Below are 24,010 nucleotides of genomic sequence, written 5' to 3'. Positions count from 1 at the left end.
GCGAAAAAACCTGGAACGATACTTCAATTAGCAACAATTTCGTAACTACTTCGGAAAACGATGCTATATCGTTGAGGAAGAGACCGACTAAAAGTGGTCGGGAGGGAGCTCGATGATCGCGCGTTTCGTTTGCGTTCACCAGCCGTTATTACTACCAACGAAGATCGTGCCGAGCGAGAGGTTACAACGAGTTGCATTCACGGCGGACGATGAGTACGTCGATCCAGAGTCTATTAGACTCTTTATTAGAGGTCGAGTAGAAGGGAAGAGCGGCGATGGAAGGAGAACAAAGAAGGATCGACAACGATCCAACGTTTCAACGGAATTTGTTACTGGAATACGTAACGGCGGTAGCAAAGACAGAGAGCGAGAGAAGGGGTTGAAACGAAAGAGGGCAACGAGCACGAGAATGGCGTGGCGGTACGGGGATTTGCACTCGACAATGCAAACTTTTCTCGTTAACAATTAAACCGCTGTTCGCAGCGTTGGCTTCGGCTTCGACGTGCAACGAAACAGAGAAGGTGGATCGTACTTTAAAAAAAAAAGAAAAAAAAAGAGAAAGAGGGGAGAAGGAGAGAAGGATCGAGTCGAAGAAGGAAGGGGAGGAATTACGAGTACGACGAGGAACAGGTAAAGTCGACGACAACAAGGACGACGAGAACGAAAAAGACGACGATGCAGCACGCCTAAGTGACTCGACTGGCCTGGCTTGTTAATTATCGACTCAGAGTTGGGGGTGTACCAGAAACGATGCCGATAGGGAAGCCTGGCGTTCTCGGCCTAATCACCTTTCCTTTTTCAACCAACGGAACCTCTTGTTTCCAACGCGTTTCATCTCATCTACCGAGGTTCCTGTGTGCCTGTACAGCGTTAGTCGTCGACGTCGTCGTCGTTCGCATCTCCAGACATCTCCAGATACGTCTCTGGGGCGCGCCCGCCAGGCAAAACGAGGCCTCGGTACGCCGACCTGCCCGTCGTCATACCTACGCTTCGTCGTACGAACACAATGGCTTTAACTAGTTAACAAGCACGAACCAACCAACACATCGAGCCGGCCGAATTCGGATACGTACGTCTACACGCGGAATGTGTCAAAAGTCGAAACTTGTGGGGTCAGAGACCTGCAGGCTATGCGAGGCATCCGAGGGGACCGTGTTCCGTCACTCTGTAATTTGTAATTCAGTTTTCTTTTAATTCCCTCTCGGCTATCCCGTCGGAAATATCGATATTATAAATATCTGAATTTCCCGTAGGAGGAGATTAACACGCGACAAATCCGCCCATCACATCGGAATACATCGAACGAAATAATCAGAAATGTTTATCGATCCTGGTAAAATCGTTGCGAGAAATTATTTTCGGTAATGCTATTCCTCGATCGAATTTTAACTCCGAAGTACCTAGCTACGAGAGACGTCTTTCACGGCACGAGACGAGAAAGTTCGTGGTTCCAGCTTGTAAACGCAATGTTGTATAGCGGTGATACACGTGCGCGTACGTGCGTGCATTAAATGCACCCAAACCGACACCACGCGACGCGACACGATGTCCATTTACGAGGCAGGCGTGTAATTGCTCGTTTCCTCAATTTACAGTCGCGAATTCAACGCGGACATTACGATTTTCCTGCGCAAAGTATACAGCTTGCAAACGAAATAGTTGGTGGAACGCGTGAATAAGCCGTCGAGTGGGCTGCTCGTGGCGCTGATGTTATTAACAAAGTCCTTCTCGGTAGGATGAAGCGCGTACTCGGCCGTCACACCGGCTGGAGAAACTTCGTGAAAACTGGACGCGCTGGTGTAAATCCTCTAAACTATATTTTCGCGACTTCTTTATGCCACGAGGTAGTTGAAAAGCTTCGAAGGTACTCGAGTTGCTTCGCAGAGAAGGGTATCGCGTTGATCGTTAAACGTTATCGATGAACTCTCGCCGGTTAGGAAGAGCAGCAGTAGTTTCTACGATCGTGGATTTTCGACCTGGAAGCCGCCAGCACGCAAAATAATTCAATTCGTTTTATCCCCGTTCAATTACGACGAGACCCGTTCGCGCCAAGAAAATTACCACGTAGATACTTCTCTCTCTCTCTCTCTCTCTCTCTCTCTGTCTCTCGAATCGGAAAGCCGTGAAGTTGTACGAATATTGTTAATTGAAATGCCTTCGGGTGCAGTTCGTCGTTTCCGGCTGTACTCGCTCGTTCCCTGCCGAGCGAGATGTTATTATTCGAATCTCGTGATCCCGTCGAAATTAGATACGATAAATTGCTCGAAACGACGCGTGTTCAGACTGAGAATGTCGTGTATTAATAACACCGCTCAAATGTAAGCACGTGATTAGTATTATCAATGCGCCGCCTATTCAATATTCGCGCCCATTGTAGCAGACGTCATAACCGTGTCACGCGGTTTAATCGCCTTTGTTGTCCCGTGAAAGCCTAACATTGCGCGCGGCCCGATATACTTCAATACCTTCCCAATAATTCCGCGACGTCGGGAGAATGCGGAGAAATTGTACCGTGAAAGCGTTACGTGGGCGTCTTCGATATTACAAGACGCGCGCATGCAGCAAAGCGGAAGCGGAAATTGGGCTGGATCGATACAGGTCACTTGCCACATGCTGAAATTAACGAGGAGAGAAAAAGAAAGAAAGCCGATCAGAGATCAACAATTCTAGCCGGTATCTCGGTTGTTTACAAACGCATGTTCGCGCGATAATAAAAATTGCAAAGAAAGTAATATTTTTCTACAAATACGAGCGAAAAAGCATATTCTTGCTTTCTCCAGCTGAAAAACTATTTCAAATACCTTCTAAATTTTAATTACGTACATTCCACAGAAGTATATTTTTGTCCGTCGAATATTTATACTCGTCTCTGTAATCCTTATTGTCGTATTGTTTGACAATATTTCTATATTCATATACCGTTATTTTACGACATTTGTACGAGCATTAGAAATTGGATTACTACAGAAAAAGCGCGAGAAAACGGTAAGTGAATGGCGGTAAACGCCAACATTCGACGCTTATCTGCTACCACTTTCAACAGCGGTTCGAAGATCGCGTCAATTTAGTAAACGCATTTTGCTGACGTTCTCTTTCGTCGCCAAACGCGAATTCAGCGGTGGAAACACGAGCCAAGGGAGCCGGGTTTCCTTGCAAAAGTGTAACCACGCGGTTTGTGGAAACTATACTATACGATCGCGTGATAAACAGAAAAGAAATTTATAAACAACAAGCTGGCAAGTGTAACCGAGCGAGTTTCTTCTCGCGTTTCGCCACGGTTTAAATAGACCGGGGGCCGTTTGAAAAACCATTTAAAAAGCCGTATGAAAAACCGTTCTTCGCAAGTACGAGAACGCATGGCCTCACGTTCAACCGGATTTATACGGTGCTCGGCCGGGAAGGGGGCGAGTTAATGTCGCAAATTACACGGCCACGATGAAATATCACGGGCTGAAATGAAAATCGCAATCGCGAGAATGTTTCGCACGCGTAGACCAATGAAAAATTTGGCTTAATTGCTCGGATCGAGTGTCGGTGTTCGCGTTGCGATTAATGACGTCCGTGTCATTAGCCGAACGAGTGCCTCTTCTCGATGCTGTGTAGACGCGACTGTAGTAATTACGTTTATTAAGCCAGCAACGTCAATTGGACCTTACGCTGTTTTGTTATTGCCACGCGACATTCCTCGTTTAATTAGAAGTTTCACGGAGTTGGAGAAATCCTTTCTAGGTGATCGATACCGATCAACATATCGTAGATCAGGCTGAACCATACAGTTCCCGTAGATATAATTTCACAAATGTTTTTATTATCTTTATTTGCGCTTGTCTATCTTTGTAGTTCTCCAAGAATAACTTCAAAAGGGAAATTAGACCGTACATTCGGTCCTATGTCAGCTTAGAATTGGTTGAATGTTTAAATAGGACGAATGTTTAAATAGGACTCTTGATTCATACTAAACTTTCTGTTCACACCTTACAGCTTTCGAATCTAGTTATTCACACGATGGAAACAAAATCCTGGACAATCGAATTGAATTTTTCGGTAAAATTTTTATTGAAACGAAACTTGTACGGTAATAGCGATACATTCGACTAATGAAGAGTACCGGTCGTTCGTAACATGGCGATTTAATATCGATTACGTAACTATCCAGATTCACCGGCTTAATTTTATTCGTCGATGCCGCGCTAATGAGTAATATCACTTAATTTTAAGCGATTACGTAATAGCAGAATGGGTAACGAACGATCGTTCACCTCCATATTCATGATAGTCGAGAAACCCATATTAACCTTTCAATCGTCCAATTCGATTCGTATTCAATACAAGAATATCAGTACATTGGTGAGAATTGAAAAATATATAGCTCCATTATATTTTCTTTTATCCTCGGCAGCGACAATATTTACGTTGATTTATTAGCCGTCAATACGAAAACAAATGCAGACTTGTTCCCATTAGAAGCAATTAAAAACGTTTCATTTAAGCTTTGTTACTTCAAAGCGGCCAATGCGATCAACAAATGTTACGCGAGTAATTGAATCGCGCCAACGACTATGTATACGTCAATGTAATATGAAAATTAACGGAGGAACCTATCGACACGACAGTTGACCGATCGTGAATCCATTGAGCCGCACGTGGAAATTAAAATAAATGAGTTTAGGTATCGTGAATCCCTTTTAACGGGCCGTGCTACTCGTGCAAACCGACCTTTGTCAATTGACGAGGAAACGTCGGTGGGGAAGGAAACGTGCGCACGCCAACATAAACGAGGAGAAAAGGGCTTTTCCCCGCGTAATCGAGGCTACACAGTTACACGCACTCTTTTCGTTAGCAGTCGCAGCAAACGCGGCGACGTCGTTTCGCATCACGTGAAAACGACGCCCGTTTATCGCCCGACGTCTCTTTCACGGTCGCCTTTCGTTAAATGTCTGCGACGCTTGAACGCGAGGATCGTGTCGGGGCCATCTGCGCCGACTCCGCGACGAAACTACCTTACGTGTCGGTGTTGATACTGTCACGTTCCCCTCGTTTCTTTTGCGGCGCCGTCTCATCTAACTCGTTGCCCGGTCGCACATAAAATTTGTTTATTTAACACTTTCCGCGGAAGAGAATGACGCGGACTAAAGCCCAGACGCCGTGTATAAATGAGACAAACTCACCGTGACATCAACGCGTGAAAAGACTTTCGTAGCTTGAATCTTTTCCTCCGTTTCTTTCGTTACTGTTTCTTTAACCTTGCCCTTGCTTTAAATTCGCCGTTGTATCATTGTATAATTCATGAGACAAGTAAACGCTGCGATCGATAACGTAGTTGTTATTTAGTGCTGAACGGGAAACAGATGTGCGTCTGTATACGCATGGTCTGGCTAAAACATGGTTATATCCCTGCAATTCTGGGAATACTCGCAGCGGGTCACCAATAACATACTTTGCATAAGTTTTCTCGCTGTTTTTCCCGGAAGTTCTCTATGCGTCTCTTTTACGTCGAACTTATCGTCCATCAGAATCATCGCAAACACTCGAAAATGTATTTGCTTAGCGCTTGATGCAACTGTACCATATACCAACGTATTACGTATTACACATTACTGCAACGTCTATAATGATAAAAGCAATCTTTTCTTTCTCTTCCTTTTTTTTTTTTTTTTTTTCTCTAAGGTTCAATCCACTGGTCTCGAATAAGTATTAATCAAGCGGAAAACGTCGTTTCACTTGATCGTGAAAACAACAAGCAGTTGTGTTCCTTACGATGCGGTTAATTAAAATCGCCGCTCTAACCCCGACGGGGTTCAACAATTGCGGTTGTGGTATATGATGTAGCTGTTCCTGGAGCAGCATAATTCATGCCAGTGTTACACGTATTGTACCTGGTTCATGGAGCACGGCGGATACAGCGGCTGCTTCTTGAAAAGGGACAGCCAATGAAAATCCTCTTTCACAGATCCGATTACGAAATGATCTCGCAGATGTTCTACAAAGCTCTCTTTCTCCACTTTTGGTGAAATAATTAACGTGACACGCGATTATGCGACGAGAGTGCGTCGACGTTTAACCAATAAGAGAGAAAGAAGGGCAAAAGAAAGGAAGAAAGAAAGAAAGAAATGAGAGGAGTGAACGGGATTAACGCAGGGATCTGTAATGTCCTGTATACGAAGAGAGTCGGAATAGCACGAACGAACCTGAAGGATCGTTGAATAATGCAATATCCAACGTCAAAGAGGCGAAGGAAATCGATAGTGTAAAAATAAGGCACACGTCGGAAGCGCGGCGCTAAGGGGGCGAGTTCAATACTCCTAGTCGAAAATTTCATCAGCGAACCTCAAATGGGATAGTTAAATTCCGAGGATCGTCTAATTTGAATTCTTTTACGAAAGTTTCCTGCCGCTTCGAAGGTTCACCCTCGACTCGATAAAGGCGGATTCTTCGCCGAATAGTAGTACATAGGGAAAAAATCGCTCGGGAGCCGGATTACCTGCTTCATTTCAATTAACCGTTCGATAAATTCGGATTGAAATTACGAACTTGCTCGATTCCATGCGAAACAGAAATCCTCCATCCGGCTGAACTTGGCGATCGGAAAATTCAACGAGCTCCTTTTCCCGAGGATTTTCCCCCTTATAGATTGCATCAAATTTGGTACGCTCCTATCAATGCGAATATTATCGCGGATTATCGGTGACCATTGAGTGTTCATCGAAAATGACCTCGACCGGAGTCGCGTCCTCGTAAAACTTCTCGAAATCATACGCTCAGTTAAATTCTGGGAAAACCAGATCCAATCGAACTTCAACGGCGAATGTAGACATCCTAAATGACGTTGGAGAGTTTCCAGCGTGTAGAGTTCCACGAATGGAGATCGAGAGTTATCGTTTGATGGAAGCAGGACATCCAGCCAGTCTCAATTACCAACTCACGGATACAATATCTTCGTTCGTCTATCTGTATTCCTTGTCCAGCTATTTCTAACAAAGTCGCGTACTACGACGGCATCGTGATAATCTTGAAATCGATACAGGTGTCGCTGCAAAATAAATTTCTTTCGCAGAACGTTCGCGTTAGGATCCTAATTTACGACGAATGGCTGCAGATACGCGGTTATTCGTCGCAAGAGAATCGAAGAAGCGCGAAAAGAGAATGTGCACGCCGCAGCATCGATAGAAGGGACAGGTTTCGCGCAAGACGGATTCCTCGTGCCTTCGAAAAGAAGAAGTTCCCACGAGCATTGGTCTAACGTATGTTTCTATCCCGAGAAATATCGATATCAGATACGGAGATAAAGTTTAAAAGACCGATAGTAAAGGACAGTTGTTGCGTATAAAACAATTTTCTTTGTGAACGCTTGAAACGCAAGCCAGAGAAATGTTTCACCTTCGTTTTTCTCGTAACAAGCTCGAGAAAGAGGAGAAGAAGGAAAAAACCTTGAAACTGTTACTCTCTACCTACGTTGTTACTTAACGCTTCTTATTCGACGGGGCACTGTAATACCTTCGAGTCAAGTTTCCTGGAAAAAGTTGAATAAGTAAAGGCACGCGTAGCCTTTGGCGTTTAATCTTTTCGATTAAAGAACAAGTCACGGGGAAAACGAGAGAAATTATGCGCGTAATTTCGATTCCACGATCAATATGACCGAAGCACTCGTCCCTACGATATCGATCAATTCGCGTCCAAGTTCCGAGTAAAAGCAGCCCTGGGATCTTCTTATATCCGTGAGGAATCCAAATAAGTTTTTCCTTGAGGCTCCAATCCAATCCGGGCCGGTTGATTCTATCTGCTCACGCGGAAAGTGCCTTTTTCCCAGGAGGTGATAGTCGCGTGGTTCTTTGAACGGATTCGCTTGCTGCATCGTAGCCACGTATGTGTAGATGCTGATAAATAAGTAACGTAGTGAATTCTCTCAAGCCCGAAGTTCAATGGGTCTACCGGACCTATCTCGAGTATAGCTGTTCGCGTTCCGTCTTTTCTTCCACGGCTAATAAACTTAAAAGCACCATTCTTCTCTTTCAGCTTCTTCGGTAGGATCTAATCCGTCTTGAATTAATAATTTATTGCACGGCGTATACTTCTTTGCATAGTCCCATTCCACCGTTACTCGTGTCTTCTATATATTGCGAGTAAAAGAGGAAAGGCGATGGACCTGCTCAAGCTGTCCACTACTCGTTATCGATCATCTCTCGGGCCATTACTTTTCTTCGATATACGATATTCACCATAACCAATGGATCGTCTCGATTGGTCGCACGCTCGAGGATCGATCGCGAATGCCTTGGAGGACCGTTGTCCGTAAGGAATCCCAATAAGTCTTCTCATCCTCCAGACGCAATTGGCGAGTGCCGATTCTTCGCATCGATGTGAAAGAACTACCTTTCGCCGTCCAACGACGAGCGAACGAAATGAGAGAGGGAGCAGATACAACGGACCATAGGATTGCCGAGAGAAGAGAAAATAGCTAAGAGCGATCGGAAAGAGAGAAAAGAAATAGTCCGGGTAAAAGATTCGAAGAAGCAGGTTCGGTCGAAGTGCAGGCTCGTCAGGTCCTTTACACGAGGTTGAGGAAAGCTACGTGCGAGAGCTGATAAATAAATAACACGAGCGAAAGGAACGGTTCCGAGGAAGCGAGCGAGCGATCGAGCGAGTGAGAGAGAGAGAAAGAAAGAGAGAGACTTAAAAGAGAGAGCACGGTCAAGAGGCAAGGATGGCAAGACGGTAAAGAAAAGTAACGCGAGCCCGTAAAGGAGAATCAATTCGATTCCCCAACCGTATCTTCACCCCGCATCCCCTATCGTTTCCTCGCTTCCCTCCCTTGAAACTTTCACCGTCGCCGTCAAATCTCCTTCTCTGCTCGGCGTCGTTTTTCTTCAACCCCCGCCCCCGTCCCAACCAACCCCCCACCCCCACTTTTTGCACGCTTCCGAGCCTGCACACGCCTGTTCCTTCCTTCCTTCCTTGGCATCGCCCATACTCCTTTTTCGCGCAACAAGTGCGCCCCGACTCACATCTTTAAGAAAGCACCGCGCCCCTCCTTTCTCGTTTAAGCCACCATCGTCCGCTGCTAACACCACCGTCGTAGCCCGCCTCCTGCTCTCTTCTTCCTTTTGCTCCTTTTCTCTTTTTCCCCTCACCCTCGTCTTCCCATCCCTTCCCCTATCTACCGTCTTCTTCTTTTCCCTCCGATCGTTTCTCTCTCGGTCGATCCTCCATACCCAGTCCTCTTTAGTCAAGCCGCAACTACCTCCCAAATCACTCCACGCTCTTTTCTCCGCTATTCCCCTTCGCGATAGCTTACGGTCGGAAACCTACTGGCAATCGTGCGCTGCTCGCTGCACGTACTCTACATTTTAAGCGAGTATTGGACAGCTTGCGCGCCTGTGTGCACGTGTCCCTTTCTCCCCTCGTTTTCTATCAACCCCTTCTCCCGCTATTCGAGGGTGAGAAAGTGGCGGAGAAAAGTTGGCGGAGACAGCCGCGTTGAAAGACGAACTTCGCGGCTGGGATAACACGAATTCGATGTTTTCTCCAACCGATTTCTCAAGGATCCGAGGGAAAAATTTCTCTGCAGGTTGTAAAGCATAGGTCCGTGCGAGTTTTCTGCCTCGACAGAGGACCAATAGAGGGGAATGGAAGAAGGCGACTCGTGTCTTTCACACGAGGCAACGGAAGAGGAAGACGAGGCAGAGGAAGACGAGAAAACACGGCAACGGTATATTCGCGAATAGTGGCGATTAAAAAGTTTTTACGAGCGTCGTGAGGAGAAAGACAACGTTGAAACGCATTTGCAATGATATTCGATATCGGCTAACTTTTCCAACGCTCGTAATCTCGAGTCAAAATCTTATATCCTTCTAGTTCACTAAGTATGGTATTTTGATTATGCGAAGAGCCATGGCATTGCTTTAACGTCTCTTGAGAGAACTCGAAGATAATATACACGGAGCGAAGGAAGAAATGAGATCAAAATGAAAGAAGGAACAGAGGAGACGAGAGTCAAAAGTGAAGGCAACAAGTATCGTCTACAGAACGCAGATGTTTACGTGTTTTTTTCAACGGGGTTTCGGATTGCCATAGAGCAAAGTACGGTGAATTTACCGACGATTTAATACTCTCAGGAACGTTTATAGGAGTGCAATAAATAAAAGTCGGTCACTTGCAGCGGATGGCAAAGACATCACCGACGGTTCGATCGCCTCGGAACGAAATTACTTTGGAGAATTCGAGCACAAAAGTTTCCACCTCGATCGTGAAACGACAGCATTTAAATAACGTGAAAGCCAACTTCCCGTAACGAACTTTTTATTTACGAGTATCGTTCGTTTAAACGCGATCATTGCTACTTCTGTGGAACGGTTTTCGCGAAGTTATTAATCGATGACAGTGGCTCCAACGATCACCCCGACCTGCCCGGCCAGGAGAAAGTTATTAATGACGTAAGTTCGAAGGAAAGCCGAGTACGAAGTTACACTTCTTGGATTGGCTTACAAATTACGCGAGAAGTTGCCAAGATAATGGATTCTGAAATAAATGAAACTGGCGTCTATAATTTAAATGGACACCTGCGGTGCTACTTTCGTCGCGTGATTGAGCAACGGTGAACAACAGATCGTCTAGTGGCAGAAAATCAATCACCGGACACTTCGGTTGAAAACAGATTCGAGGCCCGTCCTTGTCGAGAAAAGAGAGTTGGAAAACGACCGGAGCAAATACGCGTTTTCTGCCGTTTCTGTAAACCGACGTGCTTCGACTCGATGCCACAGGTAACTCCGCGATATTAAAACTTTTCAATATCGTTCGCTCATCTGTCGTTTTTATTATCTTTGACGAAGAAAATGAAAAAGAATAGTAAAAACGGCAGGAAAACATATTCTATTCGCTACGTTTCCATATATTTGTATCTCTAAAGAAAGGAGATACAACGAAACATTATGGGGTTTATACGGAAGATGGAAATCAAATTCGTCCCTGAAAAAGAACAAACGGGCAAATTATTTTTCTCTGGAGGAAGTCAGTTTATTGGCCGAATACTTCTTGTTCCTGGAAAATCCGGTGACGTCTCTCATTTTCTCGCTTCGCGTTCAGAGACGCAAATATTTACCCGGCTAAACGCACTTCCCTCTCCCGCTTACGGTGAAACAGAGCATATCCCCCATGGTATTGCCTGTCTACGGACGGTGAAATGGCCGACGGCCGAAACACGACGACCGGAACACGACGGAACGAAACGATCCAACGGCCATGATTTCCACCAGCAGAAGTACAAACCAGGAGATTTGTGTTCTTACTTACCGCGGACAAGGATGAGGGTGCTGGACAGAAGTACGATTCTCAACGGCCAACTGGCCATCCTGGCGTAGACCGTTACGTCGATTCAGCTTCCTCCTGAAACAATACAAGCGTGCCCAATCAATCAACCCATCCATCCCAATCCGCTATCCGCGTATCCCAGCCAACTCTAGCCCGTCCTTCTCTCTCCAACTCATCCACCCTCTTCTCTACTGCTTTGTCTCTCTTTTCATCCATCCCTTTCCTTCTCTCCCTCTCTGTTACATTGCATACTCACGATCAGACCTCATCCCACCTTTCGCTCCGTCCTTTCTGGCAGACTGCCCGTTCTACGCTCTCGCCCCCAAGCCACCCTATTCCCCCTTCGCTTCGTACCCAAACCCCTACTCCGTATCGACAATTTTTTTCCTCTCCAATCCGTGCCTAGGGGTTTGTCCGCTCAATGAAAGTCCTCCCAGACGGTGCGCGTCATGCGACGTACATAATCATAAAACACGCGATGCGTACCTGCCAAAGGATCGTTTTTGTATACACGTCGATATTCTTATTCTTTTCCCTTTCCTCTTCATCCTCTTTTCTTATTTTCTTTCCTATTCTCTTCCCATTCCTTTTTCTATTTTTCTACATGTACAAAGATAGATATCCTATAGGTTTCTTCTCTATCGGCATGCCCGTTTAAAGGGAACAGAAGCTTCGGAAAGAAGCCACGTTAAAACTCGATGATGTATCGGTATCGTATCGGTATCGTATCGGTTCAAACGAAATATTATATTGTGATTGGATATGTGTTTTTTTCGCGAATGTTTCGCTCGCGAGCCGCGAACGCAAGCTCGGGATCGCTTTGATCGTGCAGGCCTTTCAAAGCGGGCAAGGATAAATTTTGTTGGGCAACACGCAAAGGAATCGTCGTCCTCGCAAAGAGAATATAAATACACAACGGTTGTGTTGTATTCTATTTACGAGTTTAGCTGCTCGTCGCACACCGACGCTTTCTTTCTCCATTGGTACTGCTTGAATATTGAACATTTTTTCTCGCCTCGATTTTTCACCGGGCTCGCGCCGACTGAATGGCCATGTGCATATACATATACGTGCCGCGAACTGTGACGATTCGTAAAACGCTGAATTCGTTCCAGTCCGGAGTCCAGGAAGAAAAAGACGCGGTTAACGACCGCAGCCGTGTTGCGTCAAACTAAATGCCGCGATACTTTCAAAATTGCTTCAATGAATTCGTTGTTGCGCCCTAAAGCGAACTTTTTAACTCTATTGGATTACTTGGTACGTTGAAATATACGGAAAAATCTAAACGTACTATATTTTCACAGAATTAACACGCGTTTAAATGTTCCTGTAGACGATTTTCTACGATCCATCGTATTAAATCACAAGTCTTTTTGCCGTCTTTTTCAGGAATGAATTCCTCAAGTTTTTGCCAGACTGCGGAATATTTTTTGTCATTAAGAGAGTTTTATAAAAATCAGAGTGAGTGACAGTGAAATAGAACGGATAACATTGAACATGTCGGTTGAAATGTGATATATTTTACCTATTCTTTATCCATACACGATACCCAATATCGCTTGCAAAAACGAAACTTTTAATTAACCAATTCCGGATTTTTCTCTTTTCAAACAAAAGCAGTATTTGTTCGAGTCTAACATTTCAATATTTAACGAAAGTAAAATAAGTAATTCTCTTTTAATCCTATAAAATACAAGATAAAACTGTTACAGAATTTCCGAACGATCTATTAATGCTTAATGACAATAGTGAAAAATAACAAAAAGGTACATTACATCTCTAAAACCGAAATATGATTATGGATTTTAGAAGCATCCGAAACAGTGTATTCGTGGCGGATGGAAAGGCGACGTTGGGACGTTTGCTCTCCAAATTATCGAGAACCCAGGGCGCACACGAATATTCAACACTTTATAAAGCTATAAATACGCAACATATTTACTAATTAGTGAGGTGTGGAGAGACCGAGAGCAAGCTGCCTCTAGCGTCATTAAACTACACTGAGAGAACGCAATGCGGCGCAGCTGTGTTTACTTAACTGTATTTTACTATTGCAAATACGATTTTGCGCATTAATGGAAGAACGGTCGCTCCCACCCCTTGCTCCGCCCCTATGACAAAATATACTCGGACCCCAACGTTAACTGACATTTCTGCGATAACCCCGTGTACTGTTTAATATAACTCTTATCATGCATACGCTCAACATTTATGAGATAACGAAGAATACCGTTTGGTATTGAATTACGAGTTTAAAGTCAAATCCACATGCAAGATCGTTCGACGGATCACCAATTTCGAAATTCTACTGAACAATTTTGAGAACGAAACAGCTTAAGTTATTATATATTCTACGTTAAATCTCCGTTCGACAAATTTGCCAATATTCCCCCATAAGCGTTTTATTTACGATCAAATATCGGAATAAAAAAAGAGATATATCTTCGTTTCGCGTCTCGTTGACTTGCCTTATAATCTTCAATCGCGACACCGGAAGGACGAGTGACTGGATACGGCGAAACGAATACAGGCACTTCAGTGGGAAACGAAATAACTGTACTTTTTGCCATTTCTTACTTCTTCTCCACGCTGACTGATTCAAAGACTTGAAATTTGGAGCGTAAAATCGTTTGATTCGCTTCACGGCCCCGTCGTCACGTTTGCCCCTCATTCTAGTCTTACACTCGCTCGTCTCGCCGTCAGAGAGACGACCTACACCCGCCGCCCTCGCTTGTACCCTTCGTTTCAGCCAGCCATCTAGCCGGTTTCACCCGCATTCGAACGTCATATGCAACCTACCATCCTTTCGTCTCGTCTAAATTCCTCTGTCTTCCTCCCTTTTCATCATTCTCAGCGAAAAAACGGAAGCGAAAAATACCTCTTAATTTTACGACTAAAATTAGCCTAATTTTGATAATGTATAAAATGTAGGACTTTTATTTATCGTCGTGCAATTTATTCTTCGTCTATGAATTTTTTTTTTTTTTTTTTTTCGATGCAGTGAGAAAAATTTCAGTATAAAATTGGAGTGGGAAGACATGCGTACGTAAAAGAATTCTTTCATAGTTTCTTGAAACTTTTTTTACGATAGAGAGGCACATGTGCGATGAAAATGACACGAACGCCATAATGCTAGTATCAACGAAACATAAAACAAAGAGTTTTTATTTCCTATATTTTCATAATTTCTGAGAGATTCGAATGTGATCTTTCGATTTCCGTTTCTTGCAAATCCTTGGCATTCAACCTGTCCATGGCAGCGACTGATATCGGCAAAGACGTTCGTTCTCGAACGTTCGGAAGATTAAAGAAGTTTTCGCGGAACGGGACACAGAACCCGGAGATGGAAGAGGACTTGGACTAGGTCCGAAGATTGGGTCATCCCGCGAATATATCCGTCGACCGGATCGAATCGGGTAACACATTGTTCTCGCGGCAAGGACAAAATTACCTTTATCCGACTGGCGATGAAACGGAACCGGGAAGCAATTCCCTCCGTTCACAATTAAGTTTACGAACGAGAATTGACGCGCCATTTTCCCGTCGCGAACGAATTACCGATTGCAAAACGTGAAACATATTGTAAAAGACAAAGACGCATTGCAGCAAAAAAGGAAGGAAAAAGAAAGAAAGTAAAAGAAGAAGTCAAAGCAAAAAAAATATTCGGAAAGCAGTTATTTGACTAGCTTTAAGAAAATATTACAGACCTGAGCGTACTTCTATAAATCGAGCAAGAAGAAGTAACCGTAAAATGTTTTCAAACTCCAAACCTTTGACTCTCTCTCTCTCTCTCTCTCTCTCTTCCTCTTTCTCTTTGCTCGTCGATGCAAGTTCCCGATGAAACCAGCAAAAATCGTTTCTCTCGCGAATGCAAAGCACGTATGTAGGGATAGGAAAATCAACGTAGCACGCGGAAGGTGTCGAGAGTAAAATGTGATCGACGTAAAAGGACGAGCGAAGCGGCATGAAACGGAAAGAAGCCGTACAGGATCTTGCCACGGTCGCACCAGTGGTGGATCGTGGTACGCCGGGCAAGGCGACGTACGAACGTAATTGTGGCGCTAAAAGCAATTTCCCGACGCGTAATCGTTTTAGCAAAGTGCTTTGCAATTTAGCGAGTCTTTATTAAAATAAAGTCATTCCCAAGCCGGTACTTTATGACTGTCTACCTATCTCCTAATCGTTGGCCATCGACCAAGCGCTTTAACTACATCGATTTATCGACCGTTGAATATTACAGATCCATTAGTCCGACCAGCTATCGACTCGTAAATCCGTGCTTTCTCCCATTCGTCGATTTTATAATACGAATTAAACTGCATCCCGAAAGGTAAGAGGGGCAAAGGGTTGCGAGGGCGATGGAGCTAGCGAACGAGCGTGTACGATTGAAACGTGCACGTAATTAGAAAAGGTACAGCAGCGAATATCGCGCACGGCCGCGTTTGCATCAAGCGTGAACTGTAATTTAATGTACTTGCACTATATTCAAAGATCAAGCGGCAACACACAAATGGACAACCTGTGTGGGCACGTACCGACATACGTATGTGGGAGTGTTCGCATTTCTCTCTCTCTCTCTCTCTCTCTCTCTCTCTCTAGCTAATCTCTGTTTATACAGAATTCATAACTCGGAGAGAACAAAAGGGACCCGTAACCGGGGTTAAGGTTAATATATCATTCCTTTAACCAGAGAATCTAAGTCCGTCTAACGGTGAGTTCGCACGTAATAAATACGATAGTAACCGGTATTATTTACGTCAGCCTTTAGTTCAAAAGGTAACAACTGTCCGGTTCTGTGAATCCGCCTTTTGCTTTTCGTTTCCATGGACAATAAACGGGTACAGGAGAAAAGTAAGAGAAAAGTAAGAGGAAAGTAAAAGGAAAATAGAAGAAAGAGGGGAAAAAAGTTATTTGAACGAAAACGCGTTATAAATGTTTATAAATGTCGCCGTGCATGGCGGGAGCCCATCTGAATATTTAAAAAGTTTGCCCCAGCTACGTCCATTTGCCGCGTGCACAAAATTAATATACCTAGCCTTGATAAAAAAAAAAAGAAGAAGCAAGCAACAAAGGTAACGACAAAAAGACGCAGAGACAGAGAGAAAGAGAGGGACATGGTGTTTTCCAACGTCAGTTTCATTCCACCGTTGTCAACGTCAAGAGTATTCTTCTGCTTCGCAACTCGCTACCCCATACTTCTTATTTGCGGAGCTCGTCCACGAGCTCTCTTCTAACCTTCATTCATCCGTGTCTCGCTTTCACACCCGACACCTTTTTTCTACCAGCCATTCCATCACCTTAGGTCGTCGCCTACAACGGACCAACCATACTTTCCTGCTACGTTCTTGCTCCCATGCGAATTCGTTGGCATCTTGTCCTCGACTCTCCTCTTATCTGTCTTGGCAATTTCATCCAGATGAATTAATCGCCCGAACTTAAAGATGAGAGGAAACGTTATTTGTTAAAATCAATTTGTCCCCGGAGATTGCACCAGTAAAGAGGATCTAAACCCGTGAAATTTATCGCGTCAATTTATAACTCCATAATTAATCACTTTCCACGAATGAATCTCTAAAAAATATTTCTCAACATTAAAGCAGAGAATCCAGTGATAAAATTTTACATTCGACTGTCTACACATAATAAAGTCCAATTAAAAGTAATTGCACCGTTGTTAACTTGAAACATTTTGGACAGAACCCAAGAGTGGTACGTGCACGCGTTGAATAATGCACGCTCATAAGTTGTCCGCTTCGTTATTTGGAAAGAAGACGAGCGTGTAGAGTGCATAATAGTACCGCGTATCGAGTCAGTGGCGGGCGGAAAAGTGTGGGTTCGTGGGAACCGAATGTCCTTGAAAATTACCACGCGTTTCGTCTTGGCGGTGAAAATTTCAGGAACGTTGTACCTCGGAATGTAATGCAAACTTCCGGGACCACCTGCTGAAACCACATTTCAACGGGCGCATTCGCTGGGAATAACGCGTTGGTACCGATGCATTAAGGTCCTTGAACCCAACCGCGTTTCACGATGCGCGTCAGGCAAATTTCCGCAGCCATAGCTATAAATCTTGAAACGTTCCCGCGAACGAACTGATATTAATTAACGTGAAAGCTGCGGGAGAAAATGTCGCGCATCAAACATACACCGTTTGTAATTATGTTTTGCTAACGTTCGGTCCCGTTTTACTTTCCGCGAAATTTGGTCTCGAAATTCATTGCAAAATAAGTCGTACGATTAGTCAATTACAAGTGAATTACATCGAGACACGGCTGCGAGCCAGCACGAATGTCTCTGTTCTTGCGGGATAAAACCGATCTCGCGTTGAGTACATATAGTTTCCCGTATAGCTCCTCGAAGTTGAAATAGGACCATTGGAAACTTTAGTAAAATTTAATGAACGAACTTTATGATGACAAAGTTTATCAAGTGCTCAAGGTATTATACACATGTAATTAATAATTTGTGTTTCTTTTTCTATTTGTACCTATCATTCGTTACATCTCGTCTCTGATATTTTCTGTACGGATTTCTGTAGCAGTAACTTATGTTCTCATTACATACACATGAACTACGTTACAGACATTTTCTCTGATTTCGAATCAAATGAATTGCGTGACCATGTATATGTTTCGATGAATGAAACTCTATAATTTATCTCTGTGATATAATATAACGATATATAACGTATTAAATAAATTACATAACTTTAATATACCTGACCGTCTATGTATTTAGTGATAACTTGAATAGCAATAAAATAACTTTATGTCATAGCGTTCTAATCTTTGCACGTGTCCCTAATTCGATAGTTGAGTCAAATACTACCATTCCTCTTGTAAAAAGATAATTCATCATCCGGAGCATTTACGCGAGACAATTCCATTCATTTCATCGGAATACCAAACCGCGAGATGTCGTGTGAGAAAATCGATCCACCCCTTCGATGCACGCGATGCGATTCGCAGTAGGAAGATGCAGCATTCTCCGTCGCGAAAAATTCCTATTACCCGCCGGGGAATTTTCATTTTCTCGAATACTTTCGCGTTATTTCTATTTCCGCAAAGTCCTCATCTTTCTCTTTTTTTCCTTTTCTTACATCTATCTGTAGTGGCCTCATCGTTCGATTTGACCGCGTTTTCTGACAGAGCGAAATAATATATCAGCAGCCAAGCGATCGTGTACTCGAAGATTCTGGTATTCTCCACGAGATCTTGGGTGACCCGTTATTTATAGTGGATTGAAATTCGAAGACTGCGACGCGCCGTGGAATTTCATTAAAATTATGACTTAGATATTGGAACGCGACGAAAGCGCGCGCGTGAAGGCTCGTTTACGGAACGTGAATTGACTCGGCAAGTCTATGCCGTGGCATCTCTCCCTCTCTCCCTCTCTCTCTCTCTCTCTCTCATTCTCTTTCTCATTCTCTTTCTCATTCTCTCTATCTATCTATCTATCTATCTGTCTATCTATCTATCTGTCTATCTATATCTCTCTGCTTCAATATATATATACATGGTGGAATGTATACCTGTATGTATGTACAGAATGCATGCTTTTGTGACAACGTCGCTGTATAGTGTGCGCGGACTTGTACAAAGTTTCCTAGTCTGTTTTTGAAATCGTTGAGTCCATACGCAGCCTCTTTGTGGGCGCAGCGATATGATCACGCTTAGAAATCTCCTTTACCACAGGTACGTAAAAATCCTATTTTATTTATATTTATAATCCGACAGTTTAATATTGTAAAACTCGACGTAATGAGCATTACCTTTGCGAAAGAGGATAATTACGTAGCTGACTTTGTTGGACTTGATGCGCGGATCCTCCGCGTTTCAAGATCTTGACAGAGAGCATTTTACTTTAAAGAAGTTTGATAGAGACAATTTACGATTTATCGAAATTGTTAGAAACATCTACGAACTGGTAGGATTTGCTAGAAGTACCTCTGTTCTGATTGGGTTTAATACGGATGACTTCGAACCCGTAGAATTCGCTCGAGTTACTTCTGAAGTTTGTAAGTTTCCGATTCGAAGGTTTTGGGGATTTTACGGTTGTCAGTGTTCTTTGCCAGACCGTAGCATTATCAAAACCTACAGATCATCGAAACCTAAAGAAGATCGTCGAAAACCTAAGATTATTATGCTTCCAAAACTATCCAGATGCTTGAATTACTGCGGTACTTAGGATCGCAGAGGTTGTCGAAATGTGAGAACATTCAGAGTGCCTGGGATTTTGGAATTCTTCCATAACTTCGAGTTCTACACCGAGTTCCACGTATCCACTGTAGTCTATGAATCTGACGGGTTACCAACAACGTTTCAGGATGCTCGCTCTAATTTTCTAAATCCACCTGATATGATACTAATTAAATGCTTTATGCTCTAATTTGTTCTGTACTCCGATTTTCTGAATCCAAGGTATTCTTAAATACTCGCTATATAGATCCAATCAACTTCCGCGAGGCTAAAATTATTCCAATTAATTGAATGTTGCGTATTTTAATCTTCCGAATGCAAGTTAGCTCCAGCCAAGACTCTATAAATTCGATATGTGGATTCGATCAACTTCTCCGAAGTTAAAACGCTCCGCAAAACAATCGCTGCAAACCTCAGACGATGCCAATTGAATTTTACAAATTAGAAAAGGCTGTGATCGACTTTTAGAAACTCGAGATAAGCAAACGTTTATTGATACGAGTTTGAAGTGTTCTATTTCGAGGCATGCGAGTTCGATACGATTTATATTCTGTCCCACGAGTCCGACGTTGCGTATAACGAATCCCACGAGTCCGATGTTGTTTGTATTAGATTATAGAGATTCGCGGATAGCTGTATCAGGTTCAATTAATCTGAGAGTGTCTATAACTAGTTTCACGAGTCTGAAGCCATCCATATCGACTCCCATGTGCCCCGGTAGATCTATAAAAGATCCTATAAATTCCTACTTGTTAAATTCTATCAAATTTCACTAGAAATGTAATATCTTACTTCAAAGATAAAGCGCATCAACCTATTGCCTATCGTTACGAATTAATAAAATAAATAAAAAAAAAAAAAAAAAAAGAAGATTCCTGTAGAAAGTTCGATTGTATTCAACGTTATTTATATTAAAGCTGTTTCGTTCAACGCGCCGTCGTCTATAACGTTTACATGGCATTGAAGATACGCAAAGATAATACACACAAGCGAATTTAAACGCTATCCAATCTAGGTGAATCGTAAGCGTATACATCTCGTATATCTTGCGAGAAAAAGAGAGAGGAATTTCTAGTTTACGAGGCTGGATAAATATATTTTTACACCGGGCAAGATCACTGACCGAATAGAGGCAGCAGTAACCTGGCCCTCGGGCTATTCGCGGGGAATCCGCACCGTTTCACTTTATCGCCCCGTTGTCAGGCTATCCTGAAAATACGGAAACGTCACTGTACCCTTGGGGGTTTCTTCGTGGCAGTCAAGCCCGCAGCGGTGGAACGAAAATATAAACTCTAAGCTAGTAGAGAAAAAGCTGGCTTTGGGACGAAATTCGTGGGGAAATTTTCGTGAAAATCGTATATGAGCTATCCTATTAAAGGTATCGCGCAGCCTTTATCAAACCGTTTAGAAAACCACAAATCCCATCTTTTCTGTATGCCAATATACTATTAGAATTTTTTGATATTTGCCAATATTTTATATCAGTCGCTGCGTTGGCTCGAAATTTCTATTTCTTTTTTTCCCTCTCTCTTGCTCTCCCGTTATCCTCCATTTTGTGCTCCTGTTACTAAATGCACCTAAGAGAATATGAAATTTCGTTTCGAGAGTTTCGACACGCCTTTGTGCGAACGTGTATACACGCACCGGTCGTCAATGCGCAGCTAACTTTCGCAGAGTGTACACTACTTCAAACTCGTTATCGGACAACGAGTTTTTCTAATCTACCAACTGAACGTTTTACATTTTAACGACATACATGGAAAAAGAGAGAAAAAAACAGGCAGTTAATATATCAAAGCGTGCATTATTAAACGAACAAGGGGATTTTCTCCGTTATAATCCCTGTAAAAAGGTTCTCGTTCTCGTTGAATTTTATAGTAAGGCGGAAAAGGGAAATAAAATTATCCATCTAACTTTCCGTAAGCGATGTTCTCTGTTTAATGTTCATAAACAATTTCCAGACGCGAATGCTCACTGTGATCCTGTAGCTTTCTACTTGGTACGGTATATTTGTTTTTCAACTGGCGAATCGTCTAAATAATGAAGTTTATGCAGCTGCAATACTTCCTATGGAACGCATTGATGAACGGGGCTCGCGTGCTCCTTTTTACTTTTCCTTCGCCCCACCTGCTCACTCTCTGGAGTGGAGAAATAAAAACCAGAAGTTGACAAAGAAACGGAACCAAGAGAGACGCCGGCGAAATTTTCTCGCGTCGAACTCCGTCACGAGTGTTTTATCGAAAAGTTCGGGGGGTAACCGAGTTTCAATTGTCGAAAAGAGAATACCATATTTCCAACGCGACTTGACTCAGCTAACGGTGGCCGTAACACGAGAGTAAGTATCCATCCGACTAATTCATTGCTTAACTTTCCGAAGTGGCTGCTAGTCGCTGTGTAACATTGTCTCGAGCGTAATAAGAGAGCCGGAGGAATATTAACCCTCTGCCGTCCAGAGAAAATATTTATCACGAGCTGCTCGTTTACTCGTACCATCGGAGTTTTCAAGGAAAAGTTCAAATCCCTTCGCAAATTGCGTGCGAGGATATAATCAAACGAGAGACTGAATAGTTATGCGACGCGAGCTCGCTGATTTATAGCCCCGTAGCAGCAGAGGGAAAGAATATCAATGAAATTTGTGTAGAAATATCTTCTGTATCCTGAGTAAAACGTTGTATTTGAAAAAACGCTGACATGTAATTGTAACAAAATTGTAGAAACGGTGGTACATGGTTAAATTGGGTTTGTTGAACATCGCGGTTGTTGGGTTGTGTGTTTTTCGCGTACGTTGGAAAGAAAAGTTTAGGAAGCAAGCATCGGAAACTTGGGAAAGGAATTACAGGTCTTGAATCGAGAAATATAATTTTATAAAACTCAAAGAGAAGAATTTGATCCGTGAACAAAATTGACGCTCCATATTGCCAAAGTCAGTGCGCTGAAGTTTGACGAAAGACGATAGAAAACAACGATGGAGGAAAATTTCAAGAACGTAGGTTATAGGGGGAACAGGTTGTCGCAACGACGTTAAACTCGCAGTAAAATTTCACTAAGGCGGATCTTGTCAACGAAATAGAAGAGAGGCGGACAAAATCTTTGCTGTCCCTCGTGGATTCGAGTTGGTAACGCTCAAGGACTAAATTTTTCAAACTCGACTGGAATTATTCGATGGCTGTAAACGCTCTCATTGCAGATCATATGCATGTCGGCGAATATGCGCCTCGAGGATAGGCCACTCTCGTTGGTCGAAAAACACGATTACAACCAAAAGACACAAAATTTATAGGCAAAGTGGCCGGGCCAAGGAAAAAGAGCACCGATAGAAGAAAGCATATATAACCTGAGATGAAATCTATCGGCACGTAACCTTGTAAACGTGATGCCAATCAACATCGAGCTAACATCCCAAAAACCGAGCGAGCGGACAGTTTATAGACGATCTATCGTTATCGATGCTCGTCGGATTTTAAAACTGCCTTCCTGAAACGAATGAAAAACGCGGAAGATTCGATACGAAAAGGCAGTTTTTAAATAGCAGCACGCGCCTCTATTGCGAGCGTCCGACCGATTGTACGCAAGTCCTCTTGTAAAGTCTGATAAAAAAGGAAACATCAGTCCGAACGTTTTCAACGATTGGAACAATTTTTTCCTTTTTGCTTTTGTTGTTTTCTTTTTTATTTTTCTTTTTTTTCGCAATGTTTCGTATGAGAACGCGAGGATCCATTGTCACGGAAGTCGTGTGCAATTCCCAGCGGACAGCGAGAATGCAATAACGTCAGTACGCTAATGTTCGCGGAAATAATGTATTGCTGCTGGTAGTGTAAATTTCGCCCACTAGCTGGTCGATACAACGTAAATATGCGTTAAGGGGAAAGCTGAATGGTGGTACAGAGGAGGCATGGTTCGCGTCCGTGTACGTTCGTCCGTATCAATGGCCACGGTTAATATGTGTGAACGCGACGCTGTAAATGTGTGAACGCGAAGCGCAAGTCAGCGGGAAGATGAGAGGATGTGTAGGGGTTGAGGGGGTGTGCGTGGTGTAATGGCCTGCTACCGAGGGTGCATTAAGGCGGTTTATGTACGCGAAGAGGTATGAGGTCTTTTAACCCAACTCAAATGCTGGTTTCATTGAAACCGTAGTGGTATATTCCAGGTGTAGCATTATGTCCAATAATCAATTTGGATGGTTCATTAAAATGACGTCAAAGTCGACCGAACGAATTGCGATTATAGATATCGCGTCGTATTAATTCGGACAGGATGCATCCTCTCGTTACCGCGGAAAATAACGAGATATACTAAGGTCCAAATATTATAGGGGATAAAAATACATATAATGGAGAATACGACCATTTCGTAATAATTCGAATGCGGTAACTCTATATTCATCTAGATCGATCCCGTTTCATTAACAGTGCAATTAGAGATACGCGAAGTACTCAATTTCAAAGGTATTTTGTGTCAAAGCGTGAAGCGACTTGCTATTTTCCATCTCTTTCGATCGTCACTAATGC

At 43.2% G+C, this 24,010-nt stretch overlaps 1 protein-coding gene across 8 annotated transcripts in view; it reads right to left on the bottom strand.

Moving 5' to 3' along the window:
* Positions 1-24,010, bottom strand: part of LOC126868826 (cell adhesion molecule Dscam2-like) — a 134,367-nt gene that overhangs the window by 88,241 nt on the left and 22,116 nt on the right. For 6 of the 8 annotated variants that reach the window (XM_050624735.1, XM_050624730.1, XM_050624737.1 and 3 more), the window contains one exon: positions 11,287-11,379. In XM_050624735.1, the coding sequence (XP_050480692.1) occupies positions 11,287-11,344 (58 nt within the window). In that variant the 5' untranslated portion in view covers positions 11,345-11,379. Of the gene's footprint in view, positions 1-4,716; positions 4,986-11,286; positions 11,380-24,010 lie in introns of those variants that run through there. The other 2 variants (XM_050624733.1, XM_050624736.1) reach the window with 2 other exon arrangements.

Source organism: Bombus huntii, chromosome 8 (genome assembly GCF_024542735.1).
Source record: "Bombus huntii isolate Logan2020A chromosome 8, iyBomHunt1.1, whole genome shotgun sequence".
Lineage (NCBI taxonomy): Eukaryota > Metazoa > Arthropoda > Insecta > Hymenoptera > Apidae > Bombus > Bombus huntii.
Note: the sequence above shows the minus strand (reverse complement) of the source record. Positions and strands in the feature narration are given on the sequence as shown.